The sequence below is a fragment of the Microplitis mediator genome, chromosome 7 (genome assembly GCF_029852145.1).
Source record: "Microplitis mediator isolate UGA2020A chromosome 7, iyMicMedi2.1, whole genome shotgun sequence".
NCBI classification, from domain to species: domain Eukaryota; kingdom Metazoa; phylum Arthropoda; class Insecta; order Hymenoptera; family Braconidae; genus Microplitis; species Microplitis mediator.
The window spans coordinates 20,976,845-20,998,434 of record NC_079975.1 but is presented as its reverse complement, the minus strand read 5'-3'; the positions used below and the strand labels follow the sequence as shown (position 1 = coordinate 20,998,434).

Sequence of the window (21,590 nt, the reverse complement as noted above, 5' to 3'; positions counted from 1 at the left end):
GAACATTTTGAAAAAAAAAACGTCTGAATTAGTCCAGTTTTAAAAAAGTTACAGCTATTTGAAAAAAAATCTTCTTTCGTCAAGTTCTACAAGAATTCGCGGTCATTTGACGGCGCCACGGAAATCGTAGACTTCCCTATTTTTTATATGCAATACATTTATTTTTCTAATTTTTACACGGAAAAAAATAAATAGAACTGGCTAATACGTAGAATTTTTCTCCACCGATATAACACCGGTATTTTAACACTACCTAGGCCGGTATTATTTCATTTTAACACCGCGCGGTGAGTCCATTTTTCACACCACTATTTTTAGAGTGCATTGATTGTTATTTTGATTACTAATTACTGTGTAAATAAAGACGGTAAAATTATTTATTCGAGAGAGATTCAAATTTTATCAACAAGAAATTAGAGAATTGAATGAATAAATACAAGAGACAGGAAGAATAATAAGAGAGGGAGCTGGGCAGGGAGGGAATGAAGAAGAGGGTAAAATAAAATATAAGAAATATAAAAAATGAGGTGAATGTAATAATAATTCTCACTCAATTCTCCGCAATCTCAGAAACCGAAAACAAGTTTGTTCGGTTCGTTTATCTTGTAAATATCTTCAGCGAGATATTTCTTTAGTTTTTATTCTTGTTTCCACGTCAAATTCCTACGGGTAGACTGAACGATGCTTTAACGAGCAAAAAGTGAAAGCCCTTTGCTTTTTTTCCCATTATCCCAGTTATTTCATATTTTTTTTTTTAATATCATTATTTATTTTTTTGAGGTTGCGATCTATAAATAAAATTTTGTTGGATAAAAATAAAAATATCGAGTGATCTCGATACCACGAGATTTTTTTTTTATCCATCGAACGCCCTTTGAATGTTTTACACTAATTAAATTACTTTTTTTTATTCCTGCAATATCAAAAAATTGCCACGTTGGAATGAGAATAAATATTTATAAACAATTAAAATTATATTTTTAAAAAAATGAATGTAGAATTTTTTAGTTTTATTGGTTGATATTTTATTTGTATAATTATATTTATCTGATACATTTTATATATTTATTCAAGCGTGATCATTGAACCGGATCTATAAACTTTAATTTATTTAATTAGTGAATATTTTTAAGAGGAAATGTCACCCGTTTTCTTTATGATGGCATATTCAAAGGAATGAATGGAACTACTGTTTCTTAGTTGCTATCATTTACTAATTTATATTTTTAAAAAAAATTTCTTGGACTAATAAATATTTTTTATATACGAAATTTTCAGTCTATTGTTCAGTTTACAGAAAATTTTTTCGTTCAATCATTTTCAATAAATTTCAAATTTAAGTAAAGAATTTTTTGCCGTTCCGGTGTAAAAAAAATTCGGTCCAAAAATGTTCCATAAAAGTTCATAAAAGTGAAGTTCAAAATTTGAGACAATTATTAACTTTGAGTTGATCATTTTTGGAGCTTTAAAAAAATTCAAAAGTCAAAAACTTTTTAATTCCCGGATACTGCGCTTCAAAAATTCTTATTAAAAATTTTAAAAAAGTTGCAACAGAGAAGTTCAAAATTTGAGACAATTATTAATTTAAGTTGATCATTTTTGGAGCTTCAAAAAAATTCAATAGTCAAAAAATTTTCAATTTCCTGATTTCGCGCTTCAAAAATTCTTATGAAAAATAAAAAAAAATTCATAATGGTAAAGTTCAAAATTTCAGACAATTATTAATTTAAGTTGATCATTTTGGAACAAAAACAATTCAAGAGTAAAACGAATTTCAATTTCCAGGCCTCGCTCTTCAAAAATTCGTATAAATAATCAAAAAAAGTTCATAATTAGTTTTCAAGTTTTTTAAAATATTTTTTGAACCAGCAGAATTTCAAAGTCGAATTACTTTCGCTTCAAAAATTTCAAAAACCATGACTGATAAGTAGTCAGTTTAGTTTTTTTTTACTCTTGAATGTTTTCAGTTTCAAATTATCAACTCAATTTCAGAATCGTCTCAAATTTAGAAGTTCACAATTATGTTCATTTTTAGAACGAATTTTTTTTTCAGGGTTACCCCTCATACAGCTAACGCTGTTTATATTTTTAAAAACTTCTTACCATTTTTAGTGATAAAAAAAAACAAGAATTAAATTATGTTTCCAGTCGATCCAAGTATCTCGTTTGATAATATGTATATTATATACTTTTGTTTTGAGGTGCACAATACATATTATCTTTCTATATAATTTAATATGACGTTCACTTTATTCACTAGACACGCGAGCCTAATTTTCGTGATCCTAGCATTCACAGAATATATACATCTATATATATATATGTGTGTAGTATTTATCTACTTAAGTTAAGCGCATCAGTGCGCGAACTCGCCGCAGCTTTTTCTGTTCCACTTCTATTGTACTTTTCCTACTGGAAGTTCTTTATTCTTGTGAAAATTTAAATCTCCTTCCTTACTTTCGTGTACTTTACTTCTGTAGCAACTTCAAATACATAGTCCACTCTTAAGTCCACACTTTTCTTTACGATAATTTTTTTTTTTAATTTTATTTTTATATCCTGCTCTTTATTCCCCATTATTTATTACTACCCCTCACTCAATATTTGTATAGACTAATTAAAAAAATTTTCTTTGCAAGGCTTCAGAAGTTATGGAAATTCTTTACGCGTAAAACTTTTTCAAAATAATATATTTATAATAAGAAGCCTTTTGTTATTTATCGGGTTATTTTTATTGTTAATTAGTTAATTTTTTTTTTTAATGAAATTCAAAAACTACTTGATGATTATTATGAGATTTTAGAACAAAGAGAGAAAAAAGTTTCAATAGACCAAATTTAATAACAAGTTAAGCCACTCGAAACACCTCAGACTTTATTAATCTCGAAAGTTTCTAATTTCGACTCCGAATATAAATCAAATATTGACACCCCATTTACCCAAAATCTAACGATTAAAATTATAATTACAAATTATGTCTTTAATTCACCAGCTTTGGAGTAATTTATCCGTACAAATTAAACTATACCGACAATTTACACCCTGTAATTAAAAAAAAACTCCTTTGAAACTGCAGTATTCATACTATGTACTGAATACGAGATATCATTACACTAAAACCCACTATTATATAAATTGAAACCGCAAATAAACAAATATATGAATACATTAAATATTATCTCTAATCGCAGTACTATTTATCCCGGTTCCATTTATTTCCTTTTACATGCACGCAGAAATCCCAAAACTATGCTACTGAATTTACAGAGAGTAGAGTGAGAACCAGACAAATTTAAATGCTAATTTCACAAAATGCAAATCTCTGTTTTATTCCTTCTGTTTTCATTATAGGCACACTCATATATATATATATATTTAAATTTTATTTCATTTAAATTCCTTTTTCTTGTGTTACTTGAACTTTGTCTTTTCTCAACAAGCTTCTAATCAAAGGATCCTATTTCTTCCTTAATCTTAGCATAGCCAATTGGCACAGTACTTTTCTACGTTTTATATTATGTGGTATTCATTTATGTCTTTTTTTTCCTCTTCTTCTTTTAATTTTTTTTCAAACTGTTTTAAAGATTCTCATTTTAATTTTTTTTACCTCTTAATCCCAGTGGCATTTCTTTATCCAATTTTTTATATTATGTTCATTTGAATTTTTTTTTTTTTTTTTTTTTAATGTACTTGCAGGCTGTGGATATTGCTATTGGTGGCGAAGAGTTGAAAAAGGTAGTGGGTACTTAAAAACCGGAATTACGGTGGTATGATATGTATATATGTATGCATATATATGTATGTATATGTATACGGTTTGAGAGCACCTTTTTATTGCCTCGCGAGATTTAAGCCTGTATTTACTTCATTTAAGTGGTAAAGGTAAAATAATAATGATATTAATTATTATCATTGTCATAAATTTGAAATAATTTGAATATGGTATGAACAAGGGAATGAATTAAAAAATCATCTGAAACTTGGTTCAGTTGAAGTTTTTGTTCGCGCTATTAATTTATCAAAAATTATTTATTTGAAAAAGGGAGGGCTGATAAAAAATAGTGAAGAGTTGAAAAATTCTGAATAAAAAGTCATTTATTTTTCATTACTTCAATATTTTTTAATCGAAACAATTTTTCATTTTAATCAAAAATTCGAATAGCCGATGACTTTTTTATGGGAATTACAATTTGTTGAGTAATGAAACTGTTTACCATTGAAAATTAAAATTTAATTGCTAATAAAGATCAAACAAAAATTAACCCGGGTAAAAATATGTGGCCGAAAATACTCTGAAAAGACTAAACTCGGCCGAAATCGCGACGAAACCATAGAATTTTTATTAAAAGAGGCCTAAATTGGTTGAATATTAAAATGAAAAGAATGTACTGCTTGGCTTGTTATTTTTACAAACTTCTGGAATCCGGTGAACCAAAATTTTTGAGAGGCCTATTCGTCGAAGAAGACCAAGACATCAGAAGATCGGATAGATTGGCAGAAAAATGTAACAATGTCACGTTTAAAATACCAAATTTTGCTACAACTGTCTACGAGCACCCATTTGTCGTAACAGTGATTCGGCTCTGGAGAGAATTACCGATTGAGATCATCAAATCATAAAGTCTGGAAAGTTTCAAAGCTAAATCATTCAATTTCTTTATGAACCTTGAGATAGAAAGTAAACTGTGAGCTGGAAATCCCGAAAAAAATCTTCTCAAATACTAAAAGTCTTATCAACATAACTCACTTAAGTCGAATTAATAAAATCATTAATTTGCCAGTAATGTAAAAATGTAAATCCTAGTAATAATATTTTTGCACCATTCATCTCTAGATAATTATAAATATTATTCTATTCTATACTTACGTGTATTTAAATTCTAAACATATTTTGTACTTTTGCCATTCGGCCTATGCCTTGGCATTGAAATCTAATAAATAAATAAATAAATAAATAAATAAGTTTCGCTGAAGCCGTAGAATTTTATTAGAAGAGGCCGAAAACTCGACGAAATTTTATTTTTCTTCATAAACAGCCCGAAAATTGACCGAAAAATTGAGTCAGCCTATCTCGGTTTTTTTTAGGCCTAATTACCCGCCATTTTTGAGCCTAGTTATTTTTCGATCTTGTGTTCACTAATTGGACCTCTTTTTGGCCGGGAAAATTTTCATTAAAAAAAAATTTTCCAGCCACTGACAATTCTCCATATTTTGTTCAGATATATAAGTACATATGAAGTGAAAAATTCAGCATACGAGGATTTTAAAAATAGTAATCTTTCCATAGAGTCCCAGTTGTACCCCCCCCCCCTTCTCATATCAGAGTGATATTTTTTCTTTTAAATAAAATATATTTATCTAAATAAAGTGAGATTACGAACTCAGTAGAGTGAAGACATAAATAAAATAGTATTTGCAGCATCGTATTCCCTTATTTATTTTTAACTTAACTCGACTAAATATTCAGTGCAAGTGGTAATGTTTGGATTATATGAGTCGCATTAATATATAGATGTATACAAGGGCATAAAGAGGTCATGGCACCACGACCCTCTGACCTTAATCTCTTTTGACTATATAAGTATATATTTATGGATAAGTTATATATATATATATATATATATATATATATATATATAGATAGATACTCTGTAGTACACCTCTATATATCCTCTCATCGTGTTTCTTCGGTATCCTGAGGATTGTAGGATTCCAAGTACGTCGGTCTTTACTCTATTATATCATTCTTGTTATCCAGGTATATTCCCGATAGTATATCCGCAACAAGTGTAGCTTCTTGTTATATAACTTTTTTTGTACTACTACTCCAACTATTATTGTTATTATTACTACTATTTCTATCATTTCCTTGCTCCAACATCTTATTATAAAGTAAAAAAAAAATTTAATGCATAGTAAGTGTACGAAATCGATGGCAACTCGTAAATTCAGCATTCTGTTTATTTGAATTTAAAAGTTAAAGCACCGGCTTCAATACTTAAAATATGAAAAATGGTACGTAAATATTTTTTTAGCTCTTTAAAATTTCTGCAGAAAAAATTCTGATGGTTTTTTACTTTACATTAATATTCAAAGCTCGAGAGCTTGGAATACTTTGCCGAAATTACGTCATTAATTAATTTAAATACCCAGTTAAAAAAATTTAAAGCCGAAAAAAAATAATGAAATTTTTTGTTGGCCGAAAAAAGGCCCAAGTAGTGAACACAAGGTCGAAATTTAGCCGACGACTAGGCCTAAAAATGGCCAAAAACTTCCTGTTCTGTATTAAGGTGCTTGAAATTTTTCAAAATTCTATCATTTTATTTAACAAAATAAATAAATCTGGACCAAAAATAGGCCGACTTAACTTGTCAGCTAATTTTTGCTCTTCTTTCAAATAAAATTCTATGGCCTTGGCCTGATTTCGGCCAGATTTTGCTCTCTTTCGGCAAAATATTTGTACCGGAAAATTTTAAACTGTTGCCGTGAAATGGAATTATGATAAATTACGACTCAAAGTATCCGATAAATTATTAAAACTTTATGGTACACGGAGAGAAATTTATGGTAACAATTACAATATATTATGGGCATGTTTCCTATAATGCATGGTAACCCGTTTTATTGAAATGTTGATTATAGGAACGGCACCCATATATTGTAGTTATCATTACTATAATATTATAGTAATCGTTACCATACACGGAAAAAAATTTACTGTTGCTGCAACAGGAGGCAGCCATGTTGCAGCAACAGTAAATTTTTTTCCGTGTAGTATTATGGTAACCATTACCATAATATATGGTAACCGTTACTATAATATTATAGTAACGTTTACCATAGTATAATGGGAACTATTACCATAATATTATAGTAATCATTACCATAATTCTGTCACATGCGATATGAGCACTGTTACCATAATGATGGGAATTGTTCCCATACTTATGGAAACTTTTCCCAGAAAGTACGGACCTATATTCCATAATTCCATGTAATCATTACCATAATGGTATAGGATGATATCTCATAAACGTACTAGAAACGGTTACCATAAATTTCTCTCCCCTGCTTAAAAAATTCGATAGATTCTTATAGCTGTATGTATAAGGCCCTATACTTAACTATAACACTTCTCATAGAACTCATTCATTCTTATAAAATCTCTATAGGAATTTATGAGAATCTATTGGATTCTACGAGATTTTCTAAACAGGGTCCGTGTAGATCCCATACGAAAAAAATATATATCCGGATATATCCGGGCCAATCTGCATATATGAGACATACATTTTTATATATGTCGTTTATATGCAGATTGGCCCGGATATATCCGGATATATCCGGATATATATTTTTTTCGTATGGGATCTTTAAATACTATAAAAAAACATATTAATTCACTTTTCTTATCGATTTGCTCTCCATTTTACGTTTTTGATAAATAAAAAAAAAACTTTCTTGGATTGATAAATTTACAAAATATATAAGATTAAAAAAATGTATGTCAAACATTTTAAGTAAAGTTAAATGTATGAAAACACATTAGCTAATATATATGTAGATGTATATATATGATGGACATGCGAGATGTGAGATGAGAAATGATGTACTTTCAACATCTCGTCATATCATATCAACTCTCCATTATATGTTGATATACATACACACACATATATATATATATATATATATATGTTGGGCACAGAATAGAGTTGAGTTACGTACGTCACGTAAGGAATTCCGTTGTTGTAATTTCTCTCCTCCCGGACCTGCCACAATCCTGTCTGCCTTCCATTATGTATGCGTACATACTCAGCCTTTGGGTTACTAAATTTCATGGCTATCTTACACGTTTGTCAATAGAATTATTTTATACCAACAATCGAATATAGATTTCTCAAAATTGTTCGGAGGAAAGTGAGACACCAATTTTTAACAAAACAAAATTTTTTTTGTATAAGTTCATTTAGAATTTTCTAAAAAAATATAGAGTGAGTCGGTCGGCCCAAATATTGCGACCATATCGAAATTTTGTTCAAGATAAATTTTTTTTATGTTGGCTATCCGAGTTATTTTATTGTAAATCAGAAAAAAGTTCATTTGAGGGTAAAATGAACTACAAAATTTTGTTTTTTCGTAAATTTTCAAAACAAATATCAGCTGTGAATGAAATTTCTATTTTTAATTTTTATTACCACAGAATTTAAAATTTTTTTGATCAAAATTTCGACACCATCGTACTATTTGAGATGTCAAACTTGCCCCAAATTTTTCTACTGAGTTTATATGAACATTTACAAAACAAATATGTATATATGTACTAAAAATAGCAGGTATATGATAGGTAATTTGTCCTGGTATCTACTTGAGTACAGCAGCAATGGCAGTAGTATAGAATCACTCTAAACCCATGACGTCCGGCGTTTACAGCTAACGAGCTAGCTCGCTAATTGACGCGAACCAATTAAGCTTTCTGAAAAAGTAGATGCTGGGATTGAAAGAGAGAGCCCGTATGAGGGAAATCAACGTGAAAAATAAAGAGAGAGGAGAATAGAGATAAGTAGATGAATAGATAGAATAAAGTAGATAGATATAGATAGTGTGTAATGGTTCGACGATTCGCGTGCGGTGTGCGGTATTGAAACTTTTGCTAATCGTATTAATTTTTATCTCGTACACTCGTGTAAAAGTTTCATTAATATAGAAATTTTTATTTTATTGTTATTATTTATAATGTAAGTCAAAAAGATTTTATTAAAATTTTTAATTACTATTTTTTCTTTTTGAATTTCATTTCATTCTAGGGTTTAATGAATTTTTTTTATCTCCTGCATTGAAACTCGGAGTTTCAATGGCTGTTTTGCCAGTCGAAACAAGAAAATTTCAGACCAATGCGATTTAGCAGACAGAAACTGATCAATTTCTTCCCTAGGGAAGAAACTCGATAGTTTCTACCCTTAATTAGTTTTTGAGTTGATTTCATACCGGTCAGAATTTCATTTGTTTATTATAAACTCCTAAATAGCTATGACATTCTAATTATCAAGCAAACTGTCAGTTGTGTTTGAAAATTAGAAAATAATATGAGTTCCAAAACAAAAAGAATTTGAATTACCCGCGTAACAAAATTTCAAGCCAAAATAATAATAAAAATTTTTTCTCGGCCGAAAAATGCTCAGGTAATGAACATAAGGCTGAAAATTCGCTAGGCCAAAAAATGGTTGATAGTTAGGCTTAAAAAAAGCGAAATTTCCGGCCTGTTTATTAAGACTAATAAAATTTCGGTGTGTTTCCGACCAACTTTTGACCTCTTCTAATAAAATTCTACGACTTCAGTGAGATTTCAGCAACTTTCAGCCTTGTCTAATCAAATTCTATGGTCTCTGCGTGATTTCGGTCTTTTTTCGGTGTATTTTTGGCCAAATATTTTGACGTGGCCCGGGTCAAAAATCAAACTTGATTCAAGCTCGTTTCACCTTACTTTCTTTTGAAGTTATCGATTTGCCGACGATTTTCGATAAGATCTCGACTTTTTCGTCTTAAATTAAATTTTTTTCAACTTTTTTCATCTTAGTTTCAACTTATTTCAACTTATTCGTGTTTTTTGATTTTAGTTTGAACTTATTCGTCTTTACTTCGAGCACGATAGTCATTCACCTTACTTTTGACTTACTGAACCAAGTCGAAAAAAAGTTATTTATTCGCCTTACTTTCACCTTAATATATAAAAATTATTTCCCCTTAGTTTTGACTTTTTCGCCTTAAAATTTGAGTCGAATAATTCTAAACCGTTAATTTCGACTTGATTTAAATTTTTTCGTCTTAAATCGTGACCAAGTAAGCCAGTCAAGTCTAAACCAAGGCGAAAACTCAATATATTTAATGTCTCCTTAAAAAAAAGTCAGGTTTGTCTTGTAAAAAAACAGCTCCAAATTTCGACTTGGTAAATCAAGTTTTACTTTTGACCCGGGGGGAATGAACTGCCATTTTTTTCCCTGTTAAATTACTAAAATCCGCATATTTAAAAAACAGAGTTTTTTGCCGCGTTATCTGTTAGAAATTATCCAGTTTCTGGCTCCAGACATTAAAATTTCCAGTATCAATGCATGAGATAAAACACGATTTCAGACTTCGGGTGACGTCAGCTCTCTATTGGCTTGGACAGAACATCCTCGCCTGAAACGGTCTTGTTCCATCCCTTGCTATCACGCTGATAAAAATTTTAAATTATTCGTTTTACCTCCACGAATTTTTACTAACCCACTTCACCCCACTGTCACAATAATGTTATAATTTTTTTTGTAGTTAATTTTTTTCCCACAAGTTGAAAATTCGTGACTATTCCGCTTGACCCGAAACTGTAATAAAATTTTCTTACGACCCATTTTACCCCAGGAGATTAAAATAATTATTTCAGTACTTTTTATCTTCGTACAGTTCTCTTATCACTGTCACTGCAATAAAAAATGGAGCAAAAAGCTTTTAAATAAATTAACTATAATACTTGATCACATAATTAAATTTATCGCGACAGAATAAAAAAGGTAACAGTAGCGAGATAAAATAAAATAAATGAATGTAATTTTAAAAAATCCAGTGAAAAATGATTTAACAATGTAAATCAAGTGTAAGTGAGAGATAAAAAAGGCTGGAAAAAGTAAAAAAGGCAATGAAATGAAGTTAAGTTAAGTGAACCTGTGAGCAGTAGAAGATTGACGAGTTACGAGTTGTCAAGAGTGTTCTTGCAAATGGTCGAGGGTGTAAAGCACCAAATGGAAGGACAGTGACAAAAGGTCCAAAAAGAGACCGACCAAAAATATAAAAAAAAAACGCTTGTGAAAAGTCTTGGAGAAAAATAGCAAAGAGAGAAAACTAAACTGGGCTAGATAAAAAAAAATATATATATATATAAAATAAAAATATATATAATGGAGTAGAGGTGGTTGACAAAGGATGAAAAGGTTTTATGAAAAAGTGTTCTACTGAAAACCACTTCCGTCATCTTGCCATTCTTAATTCTCGCTTTTATAAATTAAAACATAAATTAATGAGTCCATTCTTTTCGCAATTTTTTTAACATTTTGTTTTGTTTTATATTCATTGTTGTTCTCGTACTTTTATTGCACAGTCTGAACACTCGTAGAACTTGTACCTATTACATATTACTACTTCACTTTACTAGACTTAACTTTACTACTCTACTAGTATCTACTCTTTCGCGGTTTACCGGTCACATTTCACTCAGTAACACTCGGCAGTTTGCCAAAAATTATTACTCAGCGTAACTTATTCCGACACTTAACATTTATCACTTTTAAAATACTTGTTTACTGTTAAAAATTTATTAAATCGCTATTTAAGTCAACTAATTGGTTTATTTATTGATATCCGTCTGCAGTTACGGTGTCTGAGTTTGATCAGTAAATTTATTTACTCAGTTTTGAATTGAAATTTTTGCCGAATCATTAATCTGTGGACTGGAAAAAATTTTCACTACTATTACTTATACATATATATAAATATATAGTGATAGTTATGGTTTTTCGGATACCCTACACGGAAAAAAATGTGTAGTTAAATTTACTACAAATGGAGTTCGATTTACTACACTGACTAGTAATGTATAGGATAACTACACGTTTAGTAACAGTTACTAGTACACTGTGGTACACAACCTGTAATACCATTTACTACAGTAAGTAGTTATAAGAACTAGCATTAAATAACCACTGTGGTTCATTTTACTCCACAACATAGTAGAATATATTTTATTCGTAATGTATATTAATTAAATATCTGTTAGTTAACGATCATTAGTTTTTATGATATTGAAAACGTTATAAAAATATAAAAATTAATCTTAGATTCTTCGGACTTACAGTATATCAAATTAAAATGATATAAAATGAATTTATTAATGAATAACTTAACATAATAAGGACTCAAATTTCAAAAGCCTACTTTTTATCAATATCTGAGAAGGATTATTTTAAAAATATATTTGTAATCTATAAACTCTCGTATAAGCATAAACTTAGAATAATTAAGTATTAATTTTTATTAATAGAAAATATGAAAAACATCGTTTTAAAAGTTATAATTCTAATAAATAACAAATACTCAATAGGCAATGATTTTAAAAATTGCATTAAAATCACGATTCACTGATAAGAGCATAGAAATAAAATTTTATAGAAGAAGTTGTAGGTGAGGTAAGCAAAAGGAAGAATGACAGGTAATACAAAACAAATTTTTTTGTATTATATTTTTTATATATATATTTATTTTAAATTATATATATTATAATTGCACGCCTCGATTTTTAATTATATATATTATTATTTGTAATGTTTTATAATATTATTTATAATATTAAATACACTGAAAGGATACCCACAGAATGGAGTAAAAAGTTGTAGGTGGCGCTGTTATTTTTTTCTTTCGATCATTTTACCACACATTGGAGTAGATTTTACAAGTAATCTGGTATTGTATACTCCAAAAATAGTAACAGATACCAATTCATATAAAATTGTGTGGTTCCCAAAACCACAAAATAAGTATTTTATACTACATTGAGTAGTTGTGGAAACTACAAAGTTTTACCACATTACAGTAGTAAGCAGAACTCCTATGGTAGTAAAATATCACGCACACTGTGCCTTATGTTACTACAGCTGTCATTGCGGCGACCACAAAGTGTAGTAAAATTTTTACTAGTTTGGTGTAGTAAATTCTACTCCAGCATTTTTTCCCGTGTACTCTCAGAGTATACCTCCGAGCAATTCTTCACTGCCAATTGACAGGAGAACTGATAGGGTGAATTTATTTTTTATTTTTTTTATTTTAAAGGAGCGAAAGAAAAGGCTCAAGACTAAAATTGCTCGTTAGATTTTTATAGATTTTTTATTCAAAATAAATAATTGAGTCAAGGTATCGTAGATCGGGCGAAAAATTGTGAGCATCGATATTTAATGTTTTTTTACATCGCTATTTAATTTAACTAATTAATTTATTCATTAGCAGCAACCCGCAGTCACTGCGCCTGAGTATAAACAGTTAATTTATTTAACAAGTTTTAAATTATATTTTTTGTCCAATCATTTACTTATTGACTGTAAAAAAAATTGTCAGGGTCTTCGATTACATGGAATTTAAATTTTTGAATACTTTTTATTTTTATAGAAATTAATTTTTGAATTTTATAAATATTTTATATCGTCGCGAGTGAGTCTTTTCTATGCTGATCGTATTTCAAAATTTTTTTTTTCACTCTTTTAAATTTAATTATCAAAAAAACTAAATTTATCTTCTCGACTAAATCTTATCGATTTTTGTGGCTGCATTAATCGAATATTTAAAAAAAATTAACATACTCATTTTTTTACTCGTAGTCAAATTATCCCTTGTTATTTTCTTTTAATATATCGACGGTAAAAGATATGAAAAACCCGATAAAATTTTTGGAGTTCCCTAAAAAAAATTTAATATTAAAAAATTCGAATATTAAAAATTTTAAAATATGACCAAAAAATTTAAAAGGTTTATTTTTATTTTTGTTCGCACTAATTATTATTTTTTATAAAAATGCGAAATGTGAAAAATAAAAAATCACTTGACACTTGTCACTCTTTATGAAGAACAAAGAGTGCTGGCACTCAAGTTAATAACAAACAAAAAAAAAAAAAATAAATAAAAAAATTTCTACATGAGTGACTCGTCCGAAAAATTATTTCGATACGCTGTTGAAGTGAATTCATTTTTCACGTGCTCGAAACTCGAACAGCGAGTAGCCTCTCGGGACGATGACAGTACCCTGGCAGAACTTGTTGAAAGGTTGAAAAATATACGATTAACACGAGATAAAAAATAATAATAATAAAGCGAAGGATATGGAATGAGCGGGAATTAAAAAATCTCTTGTAGCCCCGGATTTAGTTGACGCCTCGGAATATTCATTGTCAATTTTATTTCATATTTTTATGCTTTTATTCTCTCAGTGTCGTTAATTCTCCTCGACACACTCCCAAATAAAACAATTCTTTTCATTCGCATTTGCACAATAAAATATACTAAAAATTTATTAGTGCGAATTTTAGTTTCAACAAAAAAAAATATATAAAAATAAAAATGATTAATAGCTCGAAATACTTGGGTATAAAATTAATATATATACATATATGTGAGCTATAAGTTCAATACGACAGGTTGGATATTTGAAAAAACCGTAACGGGTGAATTTATTTTTTGAATGCCGCGTTGCCGCCAATATACAACTCGCTGATAAATATTTAAAATTAATTTCGATACCAACTCATTTTAATAATTAATAACTAATTAAAACCCCTCGGTAACACTAATTATTTTATAAAATTACATTAATTTAACAATTTAATGAATATTTTTAAAAAGTAGTTATAGGGATGTCTATTCAAATGATAAATTTATCAGAGGATAAATATACAAAACCCAATTCACAAAACTCAGTATTTTAAATTTAACTTTAAACAAATATTTATTATTTAAAATTGTTGATAATTAATTTACAAATTAAACTGATCGTTGTTACGTAAATAAACTGCCCTACATCAAAAAAATTTATATTTTTATCTGACACCAACTACCGAATACTTACATCTTCAAATAAATATAGTTAATTAATTATTTATATAAATATATATGTATCATTCAATATAATAAAAACAACAATAAAAATGATAATCGCTGTTTCGTGAGTTGAGATAATCGGATTGTAGTTACTAATTACTACTGCTACTAACGAACGAGTCATAAAACAAATAAACAGCCGATAAAATAATTGTCCCATTTAAATATCAGTTAAATTCATTCACGTGTTTAGATCGTACATTAATTACTATTATCACAAAAAAAAAGTACAAAAAACTAATAATTTTTTCCCCAATATATATATACTAAAAGTTCTATTAAATTATTTCGTTTAAATTTTCAAATAGTAAATTTAAAAAAAATTTCTCTCGACTTCTGATAATATATAGAGTATTCTATAATATTATTATGTCATGAGTAAAGATCTTAATATACATTAAAGGTCCCAAGCAAAGAGACTACACGCAACGATAGACGATAACCTTTTAACTTCTCTGAAACATCTTTCGCTTGAGTTCGAAAACGTAGCACTTACTCATCAATTATAGCTGACGAAATTAATAACTACGTCATCAAATCTAATTACACATAATATTCTATCAGGACATATTATATTTTACCACTTCCAGACCAGCTCCCTACTGATCTAACCTCAAATATTCCGCCACAAATGCAGTGAGAAAAAAAATTGCTTAGCATAATAAATTTTACACGTGCGTTTGTTCACGTTTTAAAGAATAATATGGTTAGAAAAAGTTTTATAATATGGGTCAGGAGCGGAGAAAGAGGACAATGAAATCGTGAGGTGAGCAGCACACGTGAGATCTGAGCGGCCATGCGGATTAACTAAGCGGACATAACTGAAACGCTAGCATACTCTACAGGAAATCGACTTACACACTGATCGCTCTTGACATTTCCATCTCTCATAAAACACTCACGCACACATGACTCGCGTATTTTTTACTGTATGTATCATAAATCAAATAAAATTTTCCTTTCAGCAGTTTTCTATTTATCGTTTTATTTTTCTGATAACCTCATAATCAGCGCAAAATAATAATAAAAAAAAAATATATACAACATAATAATAAACAAAAATATTCTAGTGAAAAATAATAAATATGAAACTCATGTAAACAAACATTTCAAAAATAAAAAAAAGTTTATAATTAATTCAAGTACCGGGAGTTTATGCCTGCGAAATTAATTTTGTTAATTAATTTCCGATGACTCGAGTGAAATTTTGATTTCTATATATTTTAAATATTAATATTTTTTTTTTTTTACTGGAGAAAAAATAAAAAGTATTGACATATATTTGAAATTTCAATATTGCAGATGATTTTAAAAAATTATGGAAAAAAGTGAATTTGTAAATTTGAATAAATATTAAATTTTAATATACAAATGGGTGAAAATATTAATGCTTTCATATGATAAATTTATATTTCCTTTTCTACCGTCTCATCTGTTTCCATTTATTTGAATCAATACGCGACACGCACGTTGACGGAGAAAAGTCTCGACTTATTAGCAGTGAGTGCTCATGTCAGTCTTTATTTTAAAATATAAAACCGAATTTTTTTTTCGAAAATGTAAAAAAATAAAATTTGTTTTTTATGCGTATGAAGTTTTTGCTAACAGTAAAAATTAACAATGGCTGTGTAAATAAGAGGAGTATGGAAAAGTCAAAAAATAAAGATAAAACGGAAAAATGCGAATCGAACCGGAAATTTAATCGAAACTGAAAATTCTGACGGTATTTTTTGTTATTTTTTCGTTCATATTCTTGGCGGATCTTTCGGTTGAAGAAGTATGGTTTTTGAAACGAAACGAAATGAAATAAAATGGAGTTTAGGTAAAAAAGAATGAATAGAATATAGGTGTGGATGAATCAATCCGGAGATTGCCGTTGGTTGGGAAAATTTTCCTGATTGGCTCTTGGCCACAATCGTGCGGCTTTTGTACATACACGCACACAAAAGTTCCGGCTATTAAAATTTCAAATTGCCCATCTGCCTTTGCCAATTTACGGTACCGGCTTCCGATATATATTTTATTTTCAAAGCTTGAGTAATGAATTAAAATAAAAATTTTGCTTGAACAATCTTTTTTTTTTTTTTTTTTTTTAATCATATAAAATAACTTAAAATCAAATAGTCGTCTCTTCTCTTCCAATTGTTGTATTGAAATAAAAAAAAAAAAAAAAGTCCTAGAGCTTAAAGTTTTTACTTCTCTTTTTTTTTTGTTGATTCCTCTCGAAAAAATTATTGGACCGTGTCTGTGTTTTTATCGGATCAAAATTAATGATAAAATTTTTCTCCAGTATTTTTTGTTCCCCCGAAAAAATTAAATTTTCCTGCTTTATAAAAAAACAACAAATATTTTCAACTGGACAATTTGAACCTCCAATTCCACGGACCAGAAGCTTTCAAATTTTCAAATAAATTTTATTTTCCCGCCGAAACATCAGCAGCTCTATTTCCCAGCCCACGGAACCCAAAAATCTGTAGCGAAAAACCGCAAGGGTAGATTTTAAATTTGAACTAATTGCAAAGTGAAGATATATATCACGCATCAGGTGCAGACACACGCAGTGTTGATGAAATTCTGTTTACGCCCAAGGGTTTAAACAGTTTAGTTGACGTAGAGCTAAAGTATACGTGGGTTAATGCTTCTGGGGGATGTTAAAGGGTTCGTGTGTGGTTAGTTTATGGTACCAGGAATACCCTTACAATATCTGTGTCCATGCACCCGCCCCAGCTAACCATGGTCAGGTGCTATTAATTAAGCCATGAGGCTCCTGTATAAATATATGTCGGGCATAAAAGGGTTTCGGTCCTTGATTACATTCTCACACATCTATACATCTGTATATTTATACATTTACACATACCGGCAACATTGACACTCGGTTATTCTATTTATTTATCATTTAAAATACTCTCTCGTTCTCTCTTTACCTCTTTTCTGTTTCTGTCTCTGTCTGGCTCATACTGTGCATTACTGAAACGGATGTTAAGGTTGGGTATTGCCATTATTGTGTACATACTCTGTACATATACACATCCATACATATATATATATATAGAGATTTGCAGTCAGTTATTTCCGATATATGCGTATTTACGATTCGCCGCATCAAATTCACGACTTTCCAACGTCCGGTGCGCTCGACCCGTCATTAATCGTGTTGACGAGAGCTTTTAAGGGTGAATATAGAGGGTGGGAGACTTCCTATATTCTATAGTCTACGTTATGAATAGAATGGTCAAACTCTCACGATATTAATCATACAGTACAACAGATTTTACATATTTATTGTTATTCTATTTTAAATTAATATTTTTTTTTTATAGTCTACATTTGTGCGAATTTTTTTTTATTAAATTAAGATAAAAAATGACTGTTTTTTTAAATTTATTTGAATAAAAAGTTAGTGGATTAAATGTGGTAAAGGATATTTTTAGTTTTCCGAGAGAGGTTATGATTGTTATGAAGTTACGATTGAATGATTTTGTTAATTGATAATTTATAATTAGTATGATTGAGGTAAATCATTTTTAATGGGCGGAATTTGAGTATGCTGTGTTGAGAGAGAAAGACTGAGGGGGTGGGTGGGGGGATATATATATATATATATATATATATATATAAATGGATGGGTAATTATTATTAATATTAAATGACTATGGCTAAACGGTATTACGTTTTGTCTATCTGATTACTGTGAGCTGTGCAATTTTGTATTTAATTTATTATTATTATATTATATTGTGAACGTTATTAATGCGAGAATGAGGAATTAATTTATAAGTGGATAATTTATTTAAATATCATCAATTTTTTTAGGTTTTTTTAATGAAATTTTTTTGAAAAGTTGTTTTAATCCAGGTGAATTAATTATTTAGGGGTAAGTTAGAAACGTGAAGACTTTAGATTTTGACTTGAATTTTTTTTTATAAATTAGACAGCAATATGAGGTACCCACTGTAAAAAGAGCGGTGTTAAAAATGGACTCATTTTAACTCCGTCCGGTGATAAAATAAAATTACACCGGTGTAGAAGGCGTAATTCGGCGATGTTAAAATACCGGTGTTAAACCGGTGTAAAAGCAGGGTAACCGGTGTAAAAGCGGAGTAATACACTGTAAAAAGAGCGGTGTTAAAAATGGACTCATTTTAACTCCGCCCGGTGTTAAAATAAAATTACACCGGTCTAGGAGGAGTAATTCACCAGTGTTAAAAATACCGGTGTTAAGTCGGGGTAGCCGGTGTAAAAGCGGAGTAAAATCGGTATAAAAGCGTGGTAACCGGTGTAAAAACGGAGTAATATCGGTGTAAAAGCGGGGTAACCGGTGTAAAAGCGGAGTAACATCGGTGTAAAAGCGGGATAACCGGTGTAAAAGCAGGGTAAACTGCGTCCGCTTGGAGTATTAACTTTAAAGATTATAAAACACAAAAAATGTCAATTCTTTATGAAAATTAATAAAAAATATCATTTATTAACAAGTATAGTGATCGAGAAAGTAAAAATATTCACAAAGGAAAATATTTTAACACCAGTCTAGAATATTTACACCGGCGGTGGCGTTATTTTCACACCGCTTTCGGTGTTGAAATTTAACACCGCCGATTTTAACACCTAAACCGCTTGGACTTACCCCGGTGATTTTTTACAGTGCATAAATTATTGAAAAATTTTTTTTCAGTCGAAAATAAAAATTTTTTATTTGAAAAAAATTTCAAAAATATTTATAAGAATCAATCAATGAGATATTATTTTTTAATGTGACAACAGTTCTTTCTGACAGATAATTTTTCAAAAAATACATTCAGTTTTTTCATTGGCTGAAATTAAGAAAAATTTCAGTAAAAATTCATAAAATAAATTTATGAAAAAATTTAAAAATTCAAAAATAAAATTTATCGTTTGCTGTTTTGCTTTTGACTACCGACAGTAAAAGTTTTTCCGATTGAAAATGGGTGACTAGAGCTGTCGTGCTTCGTCATATTTATTTTTTTTCTATTTACGATCACTCTTTTTCAGAAATAGAACATTTTGAAACGGCTGAATTATTTAATATAAAAAAAAAATCAATAATATTAAATAATGTATAACTTGAGTTGTAAAAATTTCTCGATCGAATGTCAGTAAAAAGTAAAAAGTTATAAGGCACACACTCAATCAACATCCAAGTGTGAAAGATATAAGAATTCTTCGGTAAAATTTAAGTTATACTCGAACAAACTTAAACCATTAGGAAATAAGAAAGAAAATACGACATTGGATGTCACTATCTTAACCTTTATATACATATATATATACACATATATGTGTATGTATGTTTAAAAACTTTATTTAATATATACCTATATATATAGCTTTTTGTTTTTGTCGCGAAACCACCACAAGGCAATTACAGTTTCCGAAGAAACTTCCAAGTGAGTCTAACTGTCTTCACTTTATTTTCATTTCTGCTTGTGTACGTAGACTGAGAAATTTACCAAGTAGAGATAGTAAATAAGAAAATAGAAAAAAAACATGGGGATAAAAAGAGAGAGCAAAGAATCTTGGAGCTGTTTACTTCATGCTCATATAACAACCACTAGAATATAAACTCTTACGTCGATAACCAACATGTGATTTATGGTTACCGATAAATCGACATACAATTCGTTTTACTTTTCCAATCTGCCCTCTTTTATTTTATTTTTTTCATTCTCTATAACTCCCGCGAAACGGTTATGCTTTGGTTTGACGAAAAAATACAGCTTACGGGAAGAAAATAAAACAATATTCAACAATTTTATTTCTATTTTAAATCTTTGTCAAAACGACTGGATTTTCCGATGGAAAACGGCTACAAATTTTTTAAAACTTTTATTTTAAATTTTATTATAGAGGCGGGAAATGAAATTTATTTAAATTAATTTACTTTTTTCAGGGGGATTCGTAAAAGACATCGCACTGCCAAATGTTGAGTATGAAACGGAATGGCGTCAACAAAAATTGAATAAAACTTTTTTAGAAGAATTGGAAAAGTATCAAGATGAAGTACTTAAAGAAGGATTACAAGTTGAAGAAGAAGGTCTTACTGGTAATTATTTTTAATTTATTAATTACGCCCTCTTTCTTTGTAGAACAAACAAAATTAATTAAATAACTAAAATTTTTTTTATTGTAATGTCAATAATTAAATAACTTTATTTAAGAAATCCTACAATTTCAAAATGGCAAAGATAAGGAAACTGAAGAACCAGAATCGGTTTTTTCGTTGGAAAAAACAGAACCCGTCGCTGCAGAACGCAATCAATATAACACAGGCTCAGATCCATCGGATTTCAAATTTAAAAAATATGACAAAGATATCAAAAATCCAAACCTAAATTTCAGGTACTTTATTAATCATCAATATTTCTAATTATTTTGAATATTAATCCCAAAAAGTAATTCCTAATTCCTAATTAATTTCAACTGACGTTAATTAAATCTACAGCATCGCTTAGCATTTTCATCGCGGCAACAAATCGTTCGGACTTTACTACTTCCCAGGTCGAAAAATTTGAACTGACTTTAGTGTAATTAGAATGTATTTGGACTTATTGGTCAGTCTTTAAATTTTTACAAAAATTCCCGCGAGAAAAAATATACATCACGGCAAAATAGTATATGTCCAGATTATATCTTTAGTATTGTCGTATGTATGCTTTTTTGCCGACATACTCTCTAAATATGAATTAGTGATTTTTCACTAATTTCAAGTGGATATTCACTAATTGTCAATGCTACAATCGTACCACGCAGAATTAGTGAATATTCACTAAATGAATATGTGAGTATTAGAATTCACTGATTTGATAAGTGAATATGGGAATCCACTAAATTGAAAAGTGATTATAGGAATCCACTGATTTCATCGGTGAAAAAAAATATTATATTGCGAAAATAAATAT

The 21,590-nt window shown here is 29.3% G+C and overlaps 1 protein-coding gene across 1 annotated transcript in view; it reads left to right on the top strand.

Moving 5' to 3' along the window:
• The window catches only part of LOC130672494 (protein tolkin), a 51,057-nt gene that overhangs the window by 5,925 nt on the left and 23,542 nt on the right, over positions 1 to 21,590 (top strand). Inside the window, exons 2-3 of the mRNA XM_057477105.1 lie at positions 20,582 to 20,734; positions 20,850 to 21,030. Of these exons, the coding sequence (XP_057333088.1) occupies positions 20,582 to 20,734; positions 20,850 to 21,030 (334 nt within the window). The remainder of the gene's footprint in view (positions 1 to 20,581; positions 20,735 to 20,849; positions 21,031 to 21,590) is intronic.